A 23,929-nucleotide genomic window follows, 5' to 3' on the forward strand; every position below is an offset into this window, starting at 1 on the left:
TGCTCTGTATCCATTTGGCTAAGACATATGTCTAGCCAGCAACCGTCAGGCAAGCTGCAAACGATGTCGAAGAGAGAATTAAAACCAGGGGTCTATGGGTGTTTTAAGTGACCATCTGAAGCAGGGTGGGGGATTCAGCGAAGCAGCCCCATCCAGGGCTTGGGCTGCATTTGGGAGAAAACACTGCTCCTGACAGCAGGAACTGCAGAGATCTTCCACTGGGTGAAAACATGAGGGCTGTGAGAAAAACAAGGGCTTGGATGGAGATGGAGCATCTATTCTACCACGCACAAACTCAAACCTGTACAAGCAGGGAGTGGAGGGGAATGGGGGGAAATCCCAACGTGCCTCCACTTTATTTGCACTGTCTACCCTGCTATTACTTTGTCTCAGCTATTCCCAGCTCCGCCTTGGGCTGATGGATCCTGCAAGCATCTGATATGAGTAATGACCTTTTCTCCCCTTGGTCCAGGCAGTCCAGGAACACCATCTAGCCCTACAGGGCCTGGCAAGCCAGGTTTCCCCTGAAAAGGAAGATACATAATCAATTTTTTTTCTTCTAAACTGTTACAAATCATACTGAAGAAAAGGTTTATTTTTATGTCTGCAGAAACACAAGCAGAGAAATGTATATCCTGATGTGCCCAGTTCCTTTGCAACTGAGGATTTCTAGAGACGTTTATATATTCCCAAATTTCCTTTTCCCCCACAAATAAGCTATGGATCACTGGCTTTACTCAGTTAGGGAAAATAAAGGTGTGTTTGCTTGTTACACAGGAAGACAGAGGCTGGGGACCCATGTTGATTTGGTAGTGGCTGCCTTCTCCAGTGGCTCTTTATGGCCGTGTTGCCGTAAGTGTGACTATAGTAATGTTACTGGTATAGAAATGGTGAAGATGGACATATGGAAATGGCTGGTCAATGGAATATAGCTCTGCAGTATGGCAAAGGTAGCAAAAAAAGCACCCATATATAATGATGGACAGTAATAGGCACCTTGGGAAGGATGCAAGAACAGGACATACATATAGTCCCTGAGTAATCTTTTAGGTTTGAGTCATTTGTAATGCAGTGACTTCCCAAACCAAACATGTTTTCTTTTATTCCTAGTAGTCCTCCATGGACTTTTTTTCTTCTCTTATCTCCCCTTGAACTCAAACTTCCTACACCCCAAACATCCTTGTGGGACTTCTGTGAAGAACCACCTCCTTTTGTTTGTCTCGAATCTGCTGCCAGCTTGGTCCATTTGCTGTCCCACACTTTTGACCCACCTTCTTGCCCTCCTCTGGACCTGCCCCAGTTCTTCTCCATCCTCCTGAGACCAGGGGGTGGGATGTGGGAATGAGCAGGGTTACACTCAGCTGCTGGTGGTGGAGACAGTGGGGGCTCAAGGGTGAATCACTGTCACTTTGGAGTAGCCTTCATCAGGTGACGTTTGTTACCATCTGCCAACATGACTGACTACACGACAGAGTTTATTGTCATGGTGAGCACAGTGACGGATGCACTTCCCACAGCTTTGCTCTGTGCCATGAAGAAGAGCATGTCCTTGCTTTTGGCAAAATGAAAGGCTGTTATCTCATGTCTTTACTAGGTTTCTAACATTTCCCTTTTGGCAATTCCTGAGTGACGGGTCAACAGGATGAAGCTGACAAAGTGAGAAACGCTTAATTGGCCCTGCTTAATCTGCCAGCCCTCATCAGCGGAGTAAAGCATCCCAAAGTGGCAACTGATGAGAACTGGCAGTAGACATTGTCCCTCCACAACCACCCCAGGTGGCAGAGGGCATCCCGAGGCCAACAGCCCTTTCCCACCGTGGCTGGCAGCTCTTCCTTAGCAACTGGCCATCAGTGGACCACTCACCGGCTCTCCCATGCCTCCTCTGTCACCCTTGACGCCATTCCTCCCACGAGGGCCCTGCATGAAGGACAGGACAGCCTTACAGTGTGTCCCAGCAGTCCTTTCGGGTCCTGATGGACATCTGGTAAGTATGGAAACCAGACCCTATTGGGCAGCTTAGAAATAATAAAAAGGCTTCTCATCACGTGCAAAAGTGAAAGCCAATCTCAGGTACTTACCCTGATACCTGAATCCCCTGGTTCGCCCTGAAACACAAAAGACACGGAGAATTACCATGGGGTGGTAATTTAAGGAGGGGGGTCCTCTCTAAACTTAGTCCTAGCAAAAAGCTCCTGCAGGCTGACAAGCCCAGAGACCAAAACTTCCACCCCCAAGGGAAGACCGAGCTTTAGTAGAGGTTCTGCTATCCTGCATGCTCCAGACACCTCAACCTGCAAAATCTGATGACAACCCTCCCTTAGGGTAGAGGAGGGGAGTTTAGGTCTCTTGATCTCTGCTGAGACGTTTTGACCCACCCTCAGTGCAAGCAGATATTTGGTGGCAACCATCAGTCTGGTTTTGGCTGCGCACAGCACAAGTGATCCTGGGTATTTGATTCCAGCCACCAAACAACCTTCCTCAGGACCTAGAGCTGGACAAGTCTTAGTGGCCACTGAATCTGGCCCCGTGTCAGACAAGGCTGCCCATAACCTTTTCAAGCTCCATCATCGATTCTCACTGTATTGAACAGCAGGGCCCTGATGATGGGCACGTTTTGCAGAGTTCTTCCTTTTATGCCCCAATGGGAGAATCCCATGATGGAGAGAAGAAATGTGTGTTCCCAGGGCCTTTGAATGAATAGAGTATCCAGGGACTCTGGACTTTGCCTGGTCTCCTCTTTCTGTGGTACAACATCACAGAACCATGCTTCAAATAACCATGCTCACCTTGATGGAGATCCCTGGTGGCCCCTGTGGCCCCGGTAAACCTGGTAAACCTGGTGGTCCTGCTACCCCAGGAACCCCCGGCTGCCCTTTCTGTCCCTGCAACAATGAAAACCAGGAGAGGGAGGCACGTGGGCTCTCTCCCCACTCCCTTCACTTCTCTGCCAGCCCTTGAGAGGCTGAAGGGTCCACCACACCTCGGGTATGATACTCACAGCGGGGCCAGGCTGCCCATTTCGGCCAGGAATCACCTCTACTCCTCCGAGGACATAGCCTGGTTCACCCTGCTCACAACGGGAGGAAGACACATGCTTAGCTGTGTTGGGAGGCCCAGGTGCAATCAGGCAGTTTCATAATTTAGGGGCAATTTTATAATTTAGGGGCAATTTTATAATTTAGGGGCAATTTCATGATCAGCATAAGTGACTTTAAAACCAAACAGCCCCTCTCTACACTGCAAACCCAAACCACTGTGCTTGCAGCAGCTCTTTTGCAGAGGTACCAGAAGCCACATGGCCATGACATGAGCTCTGCTTACTGTCATGGCAGAAAATTAATCCCAGGGAAAAAAAACGGAGGCTGGCTTTCAGCAGGATCCACTCCCTGATCTGTAGCCATACAGACAGCACAGGTGGATGCAAGGAAGGAGGAGGAACGTGCATCAGGGCGGTGGGGGAAGGACAGGACAACTGCTCTTGGGATCTGCCCACAACTGATCTTGAAGCCTTACGTTTTTGTGTCCTAAACGTAGGCAAACAGGTTTGTTCACAGTGGAAGCTCAGAAAGGCAGAATGACCCAACCAAGCAATACCTCCTTCTGCAAATAACCAACTGAAATGTGCCGAGGGCCTGTGATAAGGACTGAGCACTTTTCTCCATAAAGACATTAGATTCCTCCTAGCAAAGCTGAAGGACAGCTCCCCAAGCTGACAACTAGCAGTGTAGGGCTAGTTACTCATAGCTCAGAAGTTCATATTCACTGTGCAAATGCTTAGAAATTAGAGATCAGAGCAATACAATAGCTTTCGCCCAATGAAACCCAGGAATGAAACTCACTCTGTCTCCTTTTGGCCCCACTGGTCCGGGATAGCCAGGAGATCCCTGGAATTAAAAATAAATCCTGCCGCATTAAACAGCAAAGCACCCTCAAGATCATCATTGTGGGATGTTCAAGTTAATATTATTAATGTCTCTAATAAAATTTCATTCACTTTTAAAGTGGTCATGAAAATAGGTTCCTAGAAGTGGATTTTGGTCCCAACATTGATGAGAAATATATATGTCACCAATGGGTGTGTTATATGTCCCTCTCTAGTGATGGGTGTATGTAGGATGGAGATGTGATGTAGTGACAGTGTAGGACATTCAAGCACCATGGGAAGCTGTGAGAAATGAGGGGTTGCTGCTTATTTAATCCATCAGAAGGTAAACAAATCAGAAGGGGCATTCAGTGGCTGCAGTGGTTTGTGTTGGACCCCTGGGATCCATGCAAACCATGGCTCACAAACGTCACAACCCTTGTTATAGGTGCTACCTCATCACAGACACTGGCAGTTTGATCCAGATGCCCAAACATGGGTGTCCTGGGATATCTGAGATATCCCCAGGTACCCAAGGCACAGGGCTGGCAGAAATGATGCAGGATTTATGGGACACCCGTGTCCTTCTGGAGCATCAGCTGGAGGATGGCTGGAATAACAGGCCATCTCAAATGACATAAGAAGACTCTTCAAGCAACTGAATTGAGCCCAAAAGACGGAGTTCAGTTCAAGACGGTGCCACTGAAATGTTTCTGTACACGCGCTGGCTGTTTACACCCCATTGCAGCCAACGGAGGTGAGGGGCTCAGTTCCATTACACAAGCGCTGTGTCTTGTGCCGTTCGTGGTGCTCTCTGATACCTGCCTGGCCTCCAGCTCTCACTTCAGAAGTGTCCATCGAGTCCCGTATTTTATCAGCCCAGCATGGTTGCTTTGGAAATCCTAGGGCATCTCAAATGACCTGGACAACCTGGTACCAGCCCCTTGTCAACACAGCCCTCGGAGCCAAGGGTGATTTAGCTGGTCAAACACAGTTGTCTACTAATAGAGCCCTGGTAAAAGCAGGGAGGGGTATTTGTGACTGCTGAACTAGTGTGCAAAGCTGTGCCATCACCAATGACATCAACAGCATGGACCAATTAGTACAGCAAAACAAGGGCATGTGAGGTTTGGCTGGTCTAGCTAGATGGATGTTTTCCAAGCAATGCTATGAACTGTTGTGTGAACAATTTGTGTATGGGAAGTCTGTGAGCAAATGATGCTGCTGGTGATTACGCAGTAGGACTGATATATCATAGAATCATAGAATAGAATCACAGAATCATTTAGGTTGGAAAAGACCTTTAAGATCATCAAGTCCAACCTCCACAAAGTTAACCTAACACTGCTAAGTCCACCACTAAACCATGTCCCTCAGCGCCTCAGCCACACGTCTTTTAAATACCTCCAGGGATGGTGACTCCACCACCTCCCTGGGCAGCCTCTTCCAATGTCTGACAACCCTTTCAGTGAAGAAATTTTTCCTAATATCCAGCCTAAACCTCCCCTGGTGCAACTTGAGGCCATTTCCTCTTGTGCAATCACTTGTTACTTGGGAGAAGAGACCAACACCCACCTCCCCACAACCCCCTTTCAGGTAGTTGTAGAGAGCTATAAGGTCTTCCCTCAGCCTCCTCTTCTCCAGACTGAACCACCCCAGTTCCCTCAGCCGCTCCTCATCAGACTTGTGCTCCAGACCCCTCACCAGCTTCGTCGCCCTTCTCTGGACACGCTCCAGCACCTCAATGTCCTTCTGGTAGTGAGGGGCCCAAAACTGAACACAGGATTCGAGGTGCGGCCTCACCAGCGCCGAGTACAGGGGCACGATCACCTCCCTACTCCTGCTGGCCACACTGTTTCTGATACAGGCCAGGATGCCGTTGGCCTTCTTGGCCACCTGGGCACACTGATGGCTCATATTCAGCTGGCTGTTGACCAATACATCCAGGTTCTCCTGTCCTGCTCAGCGCAACCAGCCTTTGAAAGGCTTAAAAAGCAAAGCTTTAGGGTCCCACTGTATTGATGATGTTTGCTTCATTCACAATACTTACAATGTCACCTTGGATGCCAGGGAGACCCTGCAAAACAGGAGAGAGAGAGATTTGACAGCCGTGCTCACTTTTCTCTTAAATGGCACTTTGACAAGGTTTGTTAAAACAATTACTTACCATGATTCCAGGGGGACCAGGAGGACCTGTCCGCCCTGGTCTGCCCGGCAGCCCAGGAATGCCATCCTTCCCAGGTAGACCCTAAACATATGGAAAGTGACAGCATGCAGGTCATGGCCCCAGGTCTGCAAACCCAAACAGCTTCATGCAGCACTAGTCTTCTGTACCGCTTGATGGAATCCCCAATTGCCAGCATGCACACACATGCGTCAGTTCCCTTTTGCCTAATTTTCAAAGCCAGCATGGAGCAGGATATATCCAAACACCAACATAAGAGAGCTGAAGATGATTCTTTGATAGATCTCTTCCTCGGTTCTAATCTTTGAGTTGCATATTAACTGAGTGGATGGTTCATGCTGGTGGACTCACCCTCTCTCCTTTCTCTCCCTTTGTAGTAAAGCTGTATGGGTCATAGCCTCCATGAGCTGGTGAGCTCCTGAAGCTCTTGAAAGGAAAAGGAAAATAGAACAAATGATAATGAAATTATTATCTGCCAAAGGATGGCAAATAAACCCAAACCAGAGTGACTATGAAACACAGACTAGCATATCCCTTGGCCTATGCAACAGAAGAAAGAAGCAAGGTTGACCATCCAGGAGACCTATTCATATCCTCAGACTATTTAAAGCCCCTTGGGGGTCATGCATTATTTATTGCGTCTCTGGCTTGTGTCTTGAAATCGTGAGAACAGCATGGAGAATACAGAGTTGTGCGAGGACAAAATGCAGTCAGGGAGCGTATCGATGCCTCATGAAGTCTTGGCCCATGTTACACCTACAGTTCAGGATCTTCTTTTTGGCTCAGAGAGACTCTAAATATTCTTGGCTATGTATCTGTAAGACTTCAGGGTAGTGTCAATGCAATCCTTCTCCCCCATGGGAGAAACTGTGGAAAGGAGTTTGGCAGACATGAAATAAAGACCCTGATTCAACCGTCCATCTCACCTAGTTCTAGACTGCCATAGCATAAACATCACCATCTGAGCTATTCTGACAGTGTGGACACCTACCTATGAACTGAAGCATGACCAAATTTTGCTGACTATACTGACTAGCTGTCCACCAACTACTATGGAGACTCTCATTTTTGCCAGTGAAGCTAACATAGATTGTTCAGTATTGCCGGCTACAGCCACATCAGTAAACTTGCTAGACCAGCACATGGGGTCTGGGGCTGTCCTACTGTTGTTCTTCATGTCCTCTGGCTTGCTGCTTGGTAGGAGGAGTGGGTAGATTTGCCTCCTGACATTTTTATTTCTGAAGTAAGGAGCAGTGGCAGCTTGGCGGTCTGTTCAGTGGCTCACATGGAGTCTAGAGCTATCTGAGATGCCACAGAACATCTGCGACATCTGCATGGGGCTGGCAGATATGGAGCAGGATTGGTGGAACACCTGCATTTCATTTGTTTGCTGGGAAGGAGCACAGGAGGCTGCTGCATTTTCCATGCTGAAACAGCAGCTTCTAGGATGACCTCCCCAAACATGGACATGGTTTCTAAAGTTAAAGCTCTTGAAACTGATATAACTCCACTGCACACCACAGAGGTATGAGAAGTGACCTGATCACAGCAGTGATCGATACGTTTCTTTGAAATATAATCCCCTGAAGAGACACCAGTGAACTAATTCTCACCTTTAAACACCAGGGACCACAAGCCTCCTCTTCCTTTTGGATATGTGGTTCAGCTGATGATGGATCAGGGACATGTGGGTTGCTCTCCATGTCACCAAATGGCAATTGCTTGTTGGCTTCATGTCTGGCAACCTACAGCATGGAGTCCGGCTTAGATTAGTGATCCTCCAGGGTTTGGAAGCAGACATCAAACACCAACCTTCAACAGGTCTCAGAAGGTCACTGCACTTTTTTATCACCAACCTTTTCATTGAAACAGCCATAAAATACCACTGTTGGAGATACTCTGCAGATGAACTCCCATCTGTACCAATGACCCATCGAGAGTTAGAAAAGGGCAATGAATTTCTAATACATTCAAGTGCTCTGCCCCTACAGTGGCCTTGTGCAACAAAACTTTCAAAGCTGTATTCTGGCTTCCCCAATTCCACTCCCTTAATGTCAAAAATTTTGTTCCTTATCTCAGAATCACAGAATCACTACTACGGTTGGAAAAGACCTGTAAGATCATCAAGTCCAACCTGGGGAAAAAAAAAAAAAACCCACAAACAAAAAACAAAAAAAAACCAAAAAAAACCCCAAAAAACAAACAAAAAAACCCCCCACCAACAACCCACGCAAGCGAACCACCACACAACAACAACAAGGCACAACACACCAAAAACCAACCCACCCAACACCACATAGCACCATGTCCATCAAGCTACATCCCACAATGCCACATCCACACGCTCCTTGAATACCTCCAGGGAGGGTGACTCTACCACCTCCCTGGGCAGCCTATTCCAATGTTTCACTACTCTCTCGGTAAAGAACTTTTTCCTAATATCTAGCCTGAACCTCCCCTGGCGCAACTTGAGGCCATTTCCTCTAGTCCTGTCACTAGTCACTTGGGAGAAGAGACCAACAGAGTTGGACAGTAAGTGAGGTCAGGATTGGACCCAGTGTCCTAAACCTGTTCTGACTTTGCTTTGAAACGTTGCTCAGGGAAGAAGATTGCCCTTGTGCATGACCTGCGGCAAGTTATATTCAAAGGGCTGTGAAGCAGCTCACCTCCCCAGATGGTAGCTGGGCCCCTGAAGGCTGAGGGTCAGAACAAATTACTTCTATCAGCTCTCGGAGGATCTGGGGGAAGTCGTCAAATGTGCTGACGTAGAAAACGTTCTGGAGGTTCTGCTGCAGCAAGATGCTGTTGAGCTCAATGGGGTCAGCTCCTGAGACACCCACAGCAATGACGCGGATCCCTGAAACACATCGCTCACTCAGTGGAAGCAAAAGTGTTTGAGATCAGAGTTTCCAAACCCCTCATCACAATTTTCCTGTTAATAACCTCTGCTGGGACTAGGTACTCCAGTAGCCAGGCAAGAACTCACCTGGAGAAGCATGTGTGAGTTATAGCAAACCAAGACACTCAAGCTAGGAACAGAAAGAAGAAAGGATGAAGGAGTGAAGAAAGCCAACTCAGAGTGCACGTCATGTAACGTACCACGCTCAACCCCCTGGAAATTCATGGAGAACCAAGGTCTCAGGGAAACGCAACAGGGCAACTCTTACCCAAAGCATGGGCTACTCTGGCTGGCGGCAACACATCATCCTGGGATCGCCCATCAGTCACGAGGACCAGGACATGAGGGAAATCTGGTCTCATCCCTCTGGAGGACTGAAATATCTCCTTTAGCATGTAGGCTAAACCACGACCTGGGCAAACATGGAGAGGGATGGTGTAAATCTGCCTGTTAGGTCTGTGGATGGGGACTGCGGGTCTCCTTCCACAGATGGAGAAAAAGGGCATTCAGTGTGGCCCCATAAATGGACAGTAGCCCCTATCATGGGGCAATGTCTTTTGAGGGAACACAGCAGTAAATCAGATTGGCTGAAATGGTTCAGGCTGAATTAGGCGGATAGTTTTGGAAAGGAAAAAAAAATACTTTCAGGAGATTTGAAGCATTTTCCTTGCATTTTAGGAAAAAAACACGCAGAATTCTCATTTTCAGATTTCCTTAGAAAGACCAGGGAAGTTTCACAAAGAACTCTCCCCCAAACTGAAATGGTTAAGAAGTCCCAAAATAGTATGGAAAGACTCCTATGAGGGGTAAAATGTCTCTATTGACCCAACCACCATAAAAAGAAAGATTGGAGGCAAGGTTACCTAGAAATTTGCAATCTAACCGGTTTCACACCTGCTTCCCCTAACCAGTCCCATCACAATTCTTGTATTTTGATCAGCCCCATTTTTTCTGCATTCCTGAACAATACCACTGAGCGAGGACAAGGTATATAAGCCTTTAATTAACATACATGGGTGTCTCAAGACTTCCTTTTACGTTGACTGATGGGAATACATTTAAGTGGGTCATTTAAAAAGGGTAAAGTTAAAACTAACTACCTTCAATTTAATATTACTGGTTGTGTACCTTCAGGGAACCAGATATACCCTACTGTCCTGCTGGGAATGAGTAGGTGGAAAGTCCTGTCTATCTCTGAGCTTTTTAATTACATAAGAAAATTGTCTGAATTTCCAAGATGCTGAGCTAATGAAGAGCTGTGTTATTTATACAACAGAAGTGAACAAAGGTCATTTACGTGATGAGACACCACGAAAATAGGACAGGGCACATTGTTTTGTTGTTAGGGTAACAAGCCAATAATTGTTGGAATTTACTGATTAAAATGTGCATACAGTGGGCAATAAAGATGCTTTGGCATCAACTATCCTTACCTAATGTTTATGGGCTTTGTCTCCAAACCAGGTATAAAGATCTCCCTCAAGTGCAGGCAAGGTCATAAAATAATGAAGAGAAACCCTGTAAAACTAGGACATGGATAAAGGACACCAGGCTAGTTGGAAAGACCATCCCTGGAAATAAAACTAAATTCAGTCCTCCATTCTCCAATTTTGAAGAACTTGGGCCCTAACTTTCTAACCAGGTAAATGGGTTCAAAATACTCAGACAAATGCTGTCCCTGGTCTCCAGCCTCTGTCTTGGTCTAGAAAGTCCAACCCATGTGTGCTGCTCACCCATACATACCCGTTTTTGTGTTGCCTCCAGCATAGCGCAGTCCCTTGATGGATTTCAGGGCGCTGTTGCGGTCCCGGTGCTGGTTGAAGTGGAAGGCTGCCCTGGGCTCCTCGCTGTATTGAGCAACAGCAACCTGCCAAAGAAAAGGGGGGGGTAAAAAATGTGGAGGGCTCAGGCACACAGCAAACGTGCCTTCACTCAGTAAACTGCCTTGAGTTAGATAATACAACTAGTTGCGGTGCAACAGGATTGGAACGAGGTTGTGTTTCTTGCAGACTGAAAACAGGCACAAAAACGGCTGTCAGGTTGGCAGGCACATAGGGCACAATCCATATGCTTAAGCACGGGCAAGGTACTATCTCAGACTTTATAGGACATCAGAGATTTCTGCACAGGCTGGTGGATACAGCACAGGACTAATGGGAGACCTGCGCGCTTCAGGCAGCTCATGGTTGAGTGGGAGCATCTGCTGCTGCAGCAGCTCCCATGGCAGCACCCATCCCTCCTGAATTTAACCCTTGATCTCCACTGAGCGCAAAAGGAGGCCAGCTACTCAGCTCATACTGTAGCCATCTAAATAAAAATGTCTTCCGTTTCCCCAGAATTATTTGTTACCCCAGGGTAACTTCATCATGTGCCTACACCTTAAAGTCTACCTGTAAGTAAAGAGTACAATAAGCTCCCCATTTCCTGATCAACTGAAAGTAAGCTATGCGGGTCTATCTTTCAAAGGGCTAGTTCAGATATTACACTAATTAAACACAAATGAGCCAAAATAAATTATCTACTGAGTCTTCCACTTGGCTTTGCTGAGTTGTTGCTTAATGTTGTAGGCTTCGTTTGCCCTTGAGGTGTTTCACAGCATGGCCTGGGGATCTGGTCTTCTGCTTGTCTGGAGGAGGCAGCTGCTGGCAGATGCTGCATCTCCCATCTGGGCCCCCACCTGGGTCTCCACCCATTAGCAGTCTGGAGGTGGGCAGAAATGGGGTCCTAGAGGGGGACCTGCACCTGACATATCCCTGGGCTCCGTAACCTAGACAGCATTTCAGTAGGCTTGGGTTTTGCTTTATTCCTGATGGCTCGCTCTTGGAAAAATAACCAAGAAATGGAAATATATCCAAATGAGTAGGCTGAGATTTAGGAAGCTTTTATTCATGTCTTTGTTGGACGCACGTATGTCTTTAGGCAAAGCACTTAACCTTTCTGAGCCACAACATGTGAGCGAGCAGACTGCTGTCATTGCAGGGGTGAGCAAAAGGTGAACGCTTGGAAGGAAAACACCTTTAGGAAACAGAATAAGAAAATCTTGCCTGTGTCCCTTCAGGCCCAATCTTAGGGAAATACGAAATGATCCGGAAGAGGAAATCCTTCACTTTATTGAAATTGCTCTGGCCAATACTCGAGGACTCGTCCACCAGGAACCCAATGTCTGCTTTGAACTTGCCACAGACTGCAGAGGGAAGAGAGGATCTCCGTAAGCTGGGGGGTCCTAAAGCAGAAGCATGTTTCTTTGTGTTCAGAGCAACAAAACAAACCCAAGCACAAATACCTCTTGCGATGCCAAGTGTCAGTGCTGCTCAGCAGCACCTTCACCCCACAGGGTAGTGCTGAGAGCTTCACTGCATTTTATGGGGTTTGTGTCTTCCCTTTCCCTGACGTTGTCCACTCTCACTATTCAATGAATAAAGACTAGTTTTGGCTCCTGAGATCAGAGAAGACCATGGTCCCTAGTGGTTTTGACCTACTGCTACCTCATCGTTCAATCACACATGGATACACACTCACTTGGCCCAGGGAGAGTTGTCAGCAGTGCAGACACTACAGTGGTTGATAGTGGGGTCTCTGGGGTTGCTGGTAGCTTTGTGGTGGTGGCCAGTGGAAGAGGGGTGGTCCCCACATTGCCAGGAGATATGGGTGGGGATCTCATCATATCCAATTTTGCAGAAGTCACTGGAGCAATTGGCGCAGGTGAATCTCTGTGAGGTCCCACTGTAAGAGGCCAACAAAAACAGGTGTTTGTTAAACGTCTTTTAGTTATGATGCCTCTACTCAGCAAAGCATCAGAAGGGTAGAGAAGCCAAGAAATTAGCCGCAATAGCAGTTACCTAGGTACAACTGCAACATAAGACTCCAGCCTTCATACCTGTTTGCCCAAGGAGTGTTGTCTCCGGTCCCTCCGTATCTCCAAAGACTGGTCTTATAGAAAACAAATACGTTTCTTTGGTGCTCAGTCCTGTCACTCGATATGATCTAGAAGCTGCTGGTAACAGTTCCTCGGAAAGATCAGAAGCTGTGAAAAAGGAAGAAACATGCATTGACTGGGAGCCAGAGAAACTCAGAATAACTCCCGTGTCTGAAGCATCCCATCTTCTAATGACACCACCTTTGGCAAACAGGAGGTTGGGATGAGACAAGTCCTGGGCTTCAGAGCAGAGGCTCTTGGTAAGATGTGTTTGCAAACTGCAATGGTCAGGTCCTAAACCAGATGAAATAAGGCTGTTTGTGTCTGCCAAGGGAGTTCTTGAGTACATGAGCAGGAAAAGAAAATGGGACCTTGTACAAGTGTTTAGAGAGGGCATTTGGCCCAGGTGGTGTCTGAGGCTGAGCTCTGTGATAGACGAATGGTTTGCAGCGGTTAACATGTATAGAAACAGGATGCTTTTTTGTTATGAATGGAAAGTTTGCTGAAAAGTAGACTCAAACTTACTTGAGAAATTTGGTCACATACAATAGATAGTTTTGACTTAAAATAATGATAGGAATAATCTGTGAAAATGTCATAATAATGTTTTGATGGTTTATAAGTGTCTTATTTTGGAAATACCGAATGATGAATTTTGACACTGTTCAAAGTGAAACTTCCACCTTTTCATTCTCAAATAACATTTTCCCTTTAGAAAATAAAAAAGTGTAGTTTCTACAGGAATAAATTATATCGGTGTAAATAATCTGTTTCATTTTCATTAGATGTTCTCAATTACCCCCCAAAAAATTTTGGAAGGGAGGTTTTGCTCCTTTAAAAAAACAATAATCCCTTTTGCAGTTTGACTCAAACTCTTCTACTGCCCTCCTTTCAGGTAGGCAAGAGAAAATAATTGGTTTAGATACCATGCTACCTTGTCTGAAGAGATTCTCTGCAGGAAACACAAGCTGACAGCTCTGCTGAAAGACAGATCTATGGCAGCCCACCTCCCACCCTGCCTGCCTGGACCCCCAAATGGGCAAGTTTAGCCACTCTTCCTTTTGTAGCTATGCCATTGTGTAGCAGTGAACTCCTTTGTTTCATATAACAGGTCTTTCACACAGTGAGAAATAGCATATGGTTACCACACTTGTGGTAACACTTTCTGGGACAGAAAGAAGACTTTGATGGTGGACTGAGGTAGGAGGTACCTGGATCATACCCAGGGAGGGATGCCCAGCACAAGACTGGCAAGCACATGCAGGAAGAAATCTGCAACCTTTGGAGAAGGAAAACAGTCTTTGCTGGGGACAATTTTCTATGAAGAATGAAGCTGATGTTTTGCAAGGGACAAGAGACTGTGAGGCTCCAGGTACAAATGCAAGATCAAACAAGCTTCTGTTGATTAGGTGGATAAGAAAACCATGATTTTGGTGCTCCAAGAAATGTCAAGAGAAAGTAGAAAGACAAGAGAGGAGGGCAATGTCCTGCTGAACTTCTCCAAGGTCCTTCCTGTCGCATGGGGGGGAAGGCTGGCTTTGGATGGAGCCCCATTGACTTACATGGGTTCAGTTCCGTGTAACACTGGACAGAGGAGGTCTACAGCTGGCATGAACTCAAGCTGCATAGAAGGGGACCCAATTTTTTATAGGGCAGGCTGGCTAGAGTCATCTGGAAGGGAGGAGGCCATTAAATGAGCTTAAAAGGGTGGCAAGGGAAATGGGTAATGAATGAGTACTCATTTAGAAAAAAATCAAGTTGTGGAGAAGAAAATTAATCACGGCACCAAGAGACACAAAAAATTGACAAAATTCTTAATTGCCTTTATACGCTAATGCTGGCAGCCTGGATAATTAAACAAGAGAAATTGGAATTACTCACTTATGAGCATAAATTTGATGTCTTTGGTACTATTGAAATGTGGTGGCAAGATTCGTCTGATTGGAATGTTAAATCAATAGTTATAAACCCATTTCAGAAGGATCGATTGAGTGAGGGCACAGGGGGACTGTCAGACATGGTCTTAGCCATTTCTGAGCCCCTGACAACTCTGAAACCAATGATTTTTGAATACTTACGGATCGATATTTTAACAGCATGGCACAGGAGGGGAACAGTTGCATTAGATCACTCAAATCACCCTAGAGAACTGAATGTTCAGTTCCCTAATCACTTATCCATAATACGTAGAGCAAAAAAATGGTGATACCGCAGGAGACTTCATCCTGAGTGACATATGCTGCAAGTCTTAAGCTGCCAATACCAAAATGTCCTTGGAATTAAAAAAAATTAAAGCTGACGACCTGGTAACTCAAAAAGCACTGCAGGGAGCACAGGGGAATTGTGTCAGATCTATTTTCTTTATTGACTTGTGAAGATGAACTGATCCCTAGCAAAAAGTTAGTGGCTGAAGCAACAATGACAGGAAACTTGCTGTATTCAAAGAGGTTTAAGCCTACTCCAGGAAAAAATAATATAGCTAGTGTTTTAAAAGGGCAAACCCCGTAAAGCCACATCAATTGGAAAAAGAAATACACACTAGAAATTGTGAGCAATTATTAAGAAAGTTTTAAAAGCTATTTACTACATAGCAAAGCTTTTAAACAGATAAGAATTAAGGTTGTATGAATGACAAAACCAATGTTTTTTGGTTCATTGCAACTATCCCTGATGGACAGGTAGTGACTCTGGAGGAAGAGACACTGATAATTCCAGCCAGTAGGCTTTTTTCTAAGCAATTTTCACATCTCCTTTTTCTTCCCCTAAGGATTTTATAATGGCCAAATGGGTCACCTTGTGAGCTTCCTCAGTGGGCCAGCTTCCATTTTTTTTCCTCCTTTTCACCCAAATGAAGAAGCTGAGATGAAGGGACATGATGTACAGAAGCCCCCAGGGTCAACCCTCTGTACTCCTGCTAAACAGGGTCCAGATGGGTTCAAAAAAAGGAACAGTGTTGGTGCCCTCAGTGATGGCATCATTTACCTCAGGTCAAACTGGGCAGCACTTGGAGACACAAGTCATGATACTTGAAGGAAACAGCAGCCACTTAAGGCTCGTGGTGGAAAGAAATTTCCCCTTTAATACCTGCCACTTGCGTCTTCTGCAGCATCAGCTGGCTCTAAGACCAGGTACTGAATCAAACAGATCACAGGGCAAGCCAGACATGTCCATGCTATATCCTCAAATCCCCTTGGGTGATAGGGCAGCTCACACAGGAGGAGACCAAATTACAAACCATCCTTCCTTCCGCCACCAAAAAAACATTACCTGAGGACAAGCGCCATGTTAATAGGTATGTGGATGCCCCACGAACAGCTGTCCAAGTCAGCAAAATGCTGGTCTCCGCAGCCTCCTGCACTGTGAACTCAGTCACTTTGGGTAAATCCACTGTTAGAGAAGAAAGAAACAAAGCTTAGGGTGAGTGGAAGCTACCAATGAGAGCTTACCTGAGCTAAAAGGAAGCTGCTGCATCCTTTGGGAGGCTCAAATCCTGGCCCCACTGAAATCAAAGGCAAAAAGTCCAGATAGAAATGCTGAGCGTGAAGCACATCTCTGCTGCACTTGTCCACAACTCCAGCTGCTGGTGAATCTCTCAGGTGATACCTACCCCACGGTGCAAAGATGTGTGTGCCAGGAAACACACCATAGCCTGCAAACAGCTTTGGAGACCTTCTGCCTCCTTAAATACCATGTTTCTGGTGAGAGGAAGGAGGCCCTGGAGCACTTCAGGGGTTTTCCAGAAAGCTGAATCAGATCAGATCCTCAGCTGGTGGGAATTGGTGGAGTTTTAGCAAATAACTGTTGGCAGATCTTTAGCCTGGACTGGCAGGTGTTTGTCTAAACTGATTGTGAAATTTGAGCTGTTGAGAGGGGCAATAAAGTTTTTGCCTGCTCACTTGTGCCGGATGCTAGTGTTCCCTGAAACCACAATGCTGGCTCCACACCCCTGATCTTCTCCACCACCTGATCTCCAAATCTGCCTATTCTGCAGCACCAATCAAGTCGCATGATGCCACAGCGTTATGAGTGATGCTTGCCTTCATCTACTGGAAATGGTCAAGATATTGTAACTAAAGAAGTACTTCCAAGAAAATGATGTGGCCCAAAATTCACAGAATCACAGAATCACTATGGTTGGAAAAGACCTGTAAGATCATCAAGTCCAACCATTAACCCAACATGACCATGCCCATTAAACCATGTCCCACAGTGCCACGTTCACACGTTCCTTGAACACCTCCAGTGCTGGTGACTCCACCACCTCCCTGGGCAGCCTCTTCCAATGCTTCACCACTCTCTCAGTAAAGACATTTTTCCTAATACCCAGCCTAAACCTCCCCTGGTGCAACTTGAGGCCATTTCCTCTCATTCCTCTCATTTCACTAGTCACTTGGGAGAAGAGACCAACACCCACCTCACCACAACCCCCTTTCAGGTAGTTGTAGAGAGCGATGAGGTCTCCCCTCAGCCTCCTCTTCTCCAGACTGAACAACCCCAGCTCCCTCAGCCGCTCCTCATCAGACTTGTGCTCCAGACCCCTCACCAGCTTCGTCGCCCTTCTCTGGACACGCTCCAGCACCTCAATGTCCTTCTTGGAGTGAGGGGCCCAAAACTGAACACAGTATTCGAGGTGCGGCCTCACCAGCACTGAGTACAGGGGCACGATCACCTCCCTGCTCCTGCTGGTCACACTGTTTGTGATACAAGAATAGCATCTCATGGTGATTATTGGCAGGGGACAACAGGCAAAGTCCCAACTTTTCTCAGTAATAAGAAGAAAGGACCAATGCATGTTTTCTGGCATGCTGGCTGGTGGGACCTCACCATCCTCACCTCCCATCAGAGCCCCTAGGAAGAGACAGCCCCCAGCACCAACGTGGAGATGCTCTGGTCCTCACCCAGTGGTTCTGTACTCACAAGTTTTGGCTGTGAGGAGCGTGGGGCTTCCCTCCCGTCCCCCGATCATTGCAGACATGCAGATGGTGTAGGTGGTGCTCTTCTTCAGTTTGGGGATCGTGAAGGAGACTGTCTCTGCTGCAATCACCTGGGAGGTTTCCAAGCCACCTAAGAGAAGCCATTCAAAAAATCCCAGTGTTACACAGGAAGGGCAGGGTAATTGCTATTAACAATTATTGTTAGAGCAGATTCCTCCCACATATCCTATGGGACCTCACCAGGGAGGAGTGTTATGTGCTCATTTTGCATACGGGGAAACTGAGGCACGGGCAGGCGAGATATCTGGTCACAAAGGCATCGCATAGGCTGCTGGAAGGGAACAACTTCTCTGACTTCCCAAATCCCAACTATACCTATATCCAACAGATATCTTTGTTAGCGACTAAAACCTGGCTCAGTTCCAGGGCTTCTACCTGCTCCTGTAGACATTACAGTCCCCATCTACTCCAATCATCTGTGGGAAAAGGAATGAGCTGAGCTAAGCTCCTATTTTCTGGGGTTCCTTGTGCTCTGTCCTCATACCGCACCTCACTGAGAGAGCAGGATGCTTACCATTGAATGGTACCCAGGATATCTTATAATGAGTTACCCCAGGAAGCCTCCTCCAAGATAGCTTCAAACTATTTACGCCAGTGTCAGTAATCCTCAGATCTTGAACGGTCTGGATGGGGTTGGAGTCTGTGAGAGATGCTGCAAAAATCAACCAGGATGAGATGTCTGAAGTAACAGCTCAAGTTATGCAGAGTTCATGGCTCTAAGCTACGACACTGAAGAAAGATTTGGGTATTTATGCAATATCTACTTCCCAGACATTATCCAGGGATGCCAGGCTGCATTTCCTAATGAATCCATGGAGAGGGGCACTGTGCAGTTAAGCTGAGGGATCTCATCCACATCTCTTACCGCCTGCGCCAAACTCTGGTGACACGACACAGGGACATGAGGAGGGGACAGAGAGAGGACAGATCATCCAGATGCATCTCCAAACACCACAGGGAACTGTGGTTCAGATGACCTCACGTGAAAAAGACACTGAAAGGACCCAAGACCCCAAGTTTGAAGAGGCAGAGCCACAAATCGAGGAATAGCAAACCTCAAGTGTGCATGCTGGTGAGTCGACTCTGAGTGGTGCCTGCAGAGAGGCTCCTACCTTGCTGAGATGGCTGTGGATAAATAAGACTGGGGAGCGTGTTAATACGTCCAGGGTTGCCTACCTATGCCAAGCCTGTTGAACATGCCAGAAGGACGTGTCCACCCCTCCCCATGGGAACAGCCGTGGATTATTGCTACCAGCTATGAGGGCTACTCATGTCACTCCACCACCAACGTGCAATGCACAGGACTGTGAATCCACCCTTTGCTTCCCCACATAAAGAGGGTTTTTCCACCAGGACATACCTGTGTGGTGAGTCAGAGTCACCTCTGGCCCCTCGGTCTTGCTGAAGACAGCCCGAACACTGACTTTATACAGGGTGTCAGGCAGCAAGTGGTCAATCCGGTAAGCCAACACCCTACTGCCCAGGTACTGAGTCTTGGCAACCTGTTTTTCTGTTAAAAAAAGGGATACTTCAGAGCCTGTAGCTCACCAATGAGGCTGGTGGCATCCCCTCCAAAGGAAACAGCCATTCCTTGCTGTACTACTGTTTCAGAGCTTTGGGGATTATCTTCATAAATAGAAGTGCACAAATACAAACAGGACAGGAGCCATCACCAATGTATGCATGCTGAGGACCGTGTTTCTCAATAGTGAGATCTCTTTCCTACCCCACGCAGTAGATCAGAAGTTTGGTGGCTCCCATGGCCACGCATGGGTCTCTGCCAGGAACAAGTATGTGCACCCTTTCTCTCCTCACCTTTGCCTGCTCCCACAGGGCTCCAGGTGACTTTGAATTTGGTGGCAGCTGCCGTGGCACTCCACACTAGAGACAGGCTTGAGCTGGTGTAGGACAGTACCTTGAAATTGGAGATGTAGCCAAGAGGAGCTGCAAGGTGAAGACAGCATTAGACTACTGCCCAACAGGGCTCCTCGTTGTCAGTATAATGAGGCCAAAATTATGTAAAAGAGTTAAAAGCAGGATCTCTGCTTATCCTCAGTGTCTAATCATCCTCACCTTGTGAGACACCGGTTTGCACTGCTTGAGGTCTGGGCCACATGTGTACATCCTACCTCCCTTAACACCGAGGAGAGTATTCTGCACTCGATCCACGTGGGAACATCTCTGCAAGCCCAGGACAGGCAGTACAGGGATCCAGGGAGGTGTGAAATCCAGATCCCAGTGTTCCCACACTGCCTGCAGAGTGAAACACCCACCCAGAGCTCCCACGGGCGCTGAACATCGGTGTTTGTCTGTGCCCACTCTTCATAAGGGTCAGCCTATTATCTCCATACTGTATTCCAGGGTTGCTAGTCACCTTCTGCCACTTTTAAACCTCCCTGAGGATACATCTGGTACTGTACAAATCTAACCTCTGCTTTCAGGTCACCATGCTCAGCATTGCTGTCTTCCCTCCTGGAAGATGCAGCAACTTCAAAGTTTGCCATGGGAGGACAAGCTCTGGCCATCAACTAGTCCACCGTCTTTCCCCATGAAGAATTTGCATCTGTTGCCTCTTGGCCAGGCAACCTGATCTTCCAGCACAGCCCTTTGGAGTCCCCCCTTCTTTGAGGCAAGGGACAGGCCTTGTCACCAGTCAGAAAGGACCACATTAGGATGTTCCTCTCTTTTTATCTCCCTATGGCTCCCTACAGCAGAATTTACCCAGGTCTCATCTCTTTTCCAGCTGGACTCTTTGACAATGATGAAGACTTTGGCCATTGGTCTGGATTTCGGGATGCCTGGAAGCTCAGTGTATGCAGATTGGGCAGTTCACATCTGAAGCTCTGCCCATGCCCATGGCACATGAACAGATGCACTGCAGAGCACATTGGCTCCAGTTTGCATCTGAAGACTCCCAGGCAGAAAACCCAGAGCCTTTGGGATGCACTGTTTCAGCTACGAGGCACAGCAGGTCAGCAGGGTAAAGGACCACCACCACAGTGCCCCCGACATGAGGTGGTGGGAGTGGGGTGCAGGAGGCACAGTGTAAGGGCTTTGTAGGGATACACAAGGTTGAACCAGCCACGCAAGGGTTGTCTGCTGTGGTACCTACTTGAACGTCCTGCCCATACTCACATGTCCTGGCTGAGGTTGTGATCCCCGGTCCCTCCACCGAGCCAAAGAGCACATAGAGGGAAATCACGTACTCAGTGTCATGGGCCAGGTTGCGGAGCTGGTAGGCTGTGATCGACTTGTTGAGGGCCAGCTGGCGAGGACGGTCTTTGCCAAAGAACTCTTTGGGAGACAGAAAATAAAACAGAAGAGGATAAAGACTGAAGAGTCTGGAGAGCAGCTCTGTTGCATACTGACAAAGACACCATGTTTCCCCCGGCAGTCCATCTCTGACCCAGCTGAACCTCTGTTGCAGGGCACCCGCATGTGCACTGGGGCAAGAGAGCGTTTTCCTATGGTTATTTATTTGGGAATGACTAAAGGATCTAAACCAGCTGAGAGGAACCAAAGGAACCAAACCACATTTCACATCCAGGGCCCACAGTAACATGGTGCAGTTCGAGGTGGCTCCAACGTGTGCTCTGCTGCTCCCCAGCATCTCCAGGGAGTTCTAAAGCCCCTGTGCTGGATGACCAGGCAAGGTGGTGTAGGACTCTTGCACCCACTGGGATATGCATTGGGCTGGGGTCAGGCTGAACGTAGTTGCTGCAGGGACACTGCCTGCTGGCATTGCGGGTCAGGTACAGGAATCATGTCTGTTTTCAGTTCATGCCCTTAAGTTGTGGGAGAGGCTGCTCAGACCAGTTAATGAGCTGGACCTGCCCCTACACCCACCATGCCTGAGGTTCCCAGTGCCTTATCTCCCATGCTAGAGAAGGAGGTGGAGGTGATGCAGGCTGGAGGAGAGCAGGATCTTACCTGGTGTAGGACCCCAAGCCACTCGGTACCCGGTGGCCCCAGCAACCGAGTCCCAGGAGACCAGAGCGCTGTTGATGGATATCTCACTCACTTTCAGCATCTGGACAGTACTCGATGCCACTGCAGGAGAGCAAAGTTGACCAATTGCATCAAGGTCCCAACAGCTTCGAAGTAGCCCCCGAAAGCTGCGATGAACCACAGTATTTTCTGCACCAGATGAGAGACAGGGCGGCGACTACAAATGACACCAGCTCTCTGCTGCCAGCACAGCCTGACCCCCATCTGTGTCTGCTTGGGCTGGCTCCCACCCCTGCTGCAGGGCACTCACCCGTTGTTGCTTTTCTGCTCACCACCGGCCCTTCAACATCCCCAAAGATGGGGTTGATGGTGATGGTGTACTCTGTGCCAGGCTGCAGCCCCTGGATCATGTAGTAGCTGTAGGTGTTGCTGAGGTTCACGTCCTGGATGTTGCCCTCTGCAAAGGGAAATGATGTCTGGGCCCCTGTGGGTCAGACCAAGGAGGACCACCCTCCTTGGGTTTCCTTGTCCGGGAGGGCGGTGGGCAATCACGCAAACAACCACTTGAGAACTACCCAGTTGCGTGAGATTGAATGGTATTTCACCCTCCTGGCTTGCACATGTGCTGGCAAGGTCCTCAAGCTGAAGATGGTAGGGATAGGGCTTAGTGCAAGAAGCACAAATCTTGGTTGAGGAGCTAATGTATATGCAGGTAGATATAACCCACAGCAGCTCAGGCAGACCTCAGTGATCACCAATAGATCAAGGCAACTCAGGGCTTTGCAGGCCAGAGAAAACAAATCAGGTCACAAGACACAAATGGCCATGTATGGGTCTGCGAGCAGTCCCGTCAGAGGGTCAACACTCTGCCCAGCCCTGGGTGACTGGGTGCTGGAGTCATCTTGCCTTCCCTGCAGGACACTGGAGCCAACTGATGCCACAAAAGACATTTTCTCATCTCTGTATTGTTGTTGTGGACTAGAAATTGCTCAGCTAAATCTCTCGGCATCGCTCTAGAGGGAGGCACGGCAGGAGAAGAGTTAAAACCTAATCCCTGGGGATCGTACCCCGTTTTCAGAGGGGCAGAGTGATGCAGGCAGCAGAAGGTTGGGGTTTGGAGGGGGGGAGGCTGCCATTTGCAGTTTGGTCACTGGAGGGTGCCATGTCCCCATCTTCTGCTCCAGCAGCACCCTGAGCCCCATCCCCCTTCTCCCACCCCACGGACCTTCTCTCTGCATAAGCCGCTCGTTTACGTTTATCTATTCTCTGTCTTAGAAGTTAGAGAAGAAAAATCAAAACCCTCCAGTGCCTGGGACGGCTGCACGGGGATGGGCAGAAGGTGTCTCAATCCCAACGCCACTGCACCCATAACGCATGGCCCTGGGATGGGATAGAGTGTGGGAGGAGAACCCCGCAGGGCCCAGAGCTGAGGGTGGGCTGCCCCTTGGGATTTTTACCACCCTTGGATTTGGGGTGAACCCGTATCAGGTGAAAGAGCTGCTTGGAAAGAGCAAACCTGGAGCAGAGGTGATGCACCCTTGCTGCTTCGTCTGAGGATGTCCCACACCGTCCCCTCGAGAAGGGGTGTCCCCCTCCAAAGACATAGCAGGCTGTGGATGTGCATGCTCCATTTCTAGCTGGGGTATCAAGCAAGGACTAAGTAAACAGCTGAGTTTTGGGGTGTGCTGTGACTTTTTCCAGAGAACCATTCATTACAAAGCAATAAAAACAGTTTTGTATCTTCCCTGTAAAGAATTTTCCCTTCTGATGACCTTCAGAGCTGTTCTCCAACTCACTCCCCTCCCCTGGTGGGAGATGTCTCCTTATTTTATAACCAGAGGAACTGAACCAGAGTAGAGTGTGCTATTTATTCAAAGCCTGTGATGGAGCCCAGGTGTCCTGACATCACATCTCATCTTTGAGCCACAGAAACATCCATCTCCCAAGGCCAAAATATGCCATCAAACCTGAATTTCTAACTTCTGCTCCCCCACATCAGCAAGAAAAATATGTTTGTGTTCAGGCAGGGGAGAGACTCCAGCTGCAAATGCAAATCTGTCTTCAAACACCAAAGTTCGTCTGAGAATGAGGGTGCATTATGGGATGCTGGGGGACGAAGCCAGCT

The 23,929-nt window shown here is 47.9% G+C and overlaps 1 protein-coding gene across 1 annotated transcript in view; it reads right to left on the reverse strand.

Annotated features, from left to right (window-relative positions):
* Positions 1 to 23,929, reverse strand: part of LOC104257945 (collagen alpha-1(VII) chain-like) — a 103,272-nt gene that overhangs the window by 66,157 nt on the left and 13,186 nt on the right. The window contains exons 11-34 of the mRNA XM_059815998.1: positions 22,115 to 22,261; positions 21,787 to 21,906; positions 20,992 to 21,150; positions 19,672 to 19,800; positions 19,217 to 19,366; positions 18,371 to 18,508; positions 17,780 to 17,926; positions 16,130 to 16,249; positions 12,824 to 12,970; positions 12,466 to 12,669; positions 11,991 to 12,130; positions 10,690 to 10,813; positions 9,215 to 9,358; positions 8,714 to 8,904; positions 7,661 to 7,792; positions 6,399 to 6,473; positions 6,030 to 6,110; positions 5,913 to 5,939; positions 3,840 to 3,884; positions 2,999 to 3,067; positions 2,787 to 2,882; positions 2,079 to 2,105; positions 1,864 to 1,917; positions 453 to 524 (exon numbers count right to left, since the gene is read on the reverse strand). Coding sequence (XP_059671981.1) covers positions 453 to 524; positions 1,864 to 1,917; positions 2,079 to 2,105; positions 2,787 to 2,882; positions 2,999 to 3,067; positions 3,840 to 3,884; positions 5,913 to 5,939; positions 6,030 to 6,110; positions 6,399 to 6,473; positions 7,661 to 7,792; positions 8,714 to 8,904; positions 9,215 to 9,358; positions 10,690 to 10,813; positions 11,991 to 12,130; positions 12,466 to 12,669; positions 12,824 to 12,970; positions 16,130 to 16,249; positions 17,780 to 17,926; positions 18,371 to 18,508; positions 19,217 to 19,366; positions 19,672 to 19,800; positions 20,992 to 21,150; positions 21,787 to 21,906; positions 22,115 to 22,261 — 2,738 coding nt within the window. The remainder of the gene's footprint in view (positions 1 to 452; positions 525 to 1,863; positions 1,918 to 2,078; positions 2,106 to 2,786; positions 2,883 to 2,998; positions 3,068 to 3,839; positions 3,885 to 5,912; positions 5,940 to 6,029; positions 6,111 to 6,398; positions 6,474 to 7,660; positions 7,793 to 8,713; positions 8,905 to 9,214; positions 9,359 to 10,689; positions 10,814 to 11,990; positions 12,131 to 12,465; positions 12,670 to 12,823; positions 12,971 to 16,129; positions 16,250 to 17,779; positions 17,927 to 18,370; positions 18,509 to 19,216; positions 19,367 to 19,671; positions 19,801 to 20,991; positions 21,151 to 21,786; positions 21,907 to 22,114; positions 22,262 to 23,929) is intronic.

Source organism: Gavia stellata, chromosome 4 (assembly GCF_030936135.1).
Source record: "Gavia stellata isolate bGavSte3 chromosome 4, bGavSte3.hap2, whole genome shotgun sequence".
NCBI lineage: Eukaryota > Metazoa > Chordata > Aves > Gaviiformes > Gaviidae > Gavia > Gavia stellata.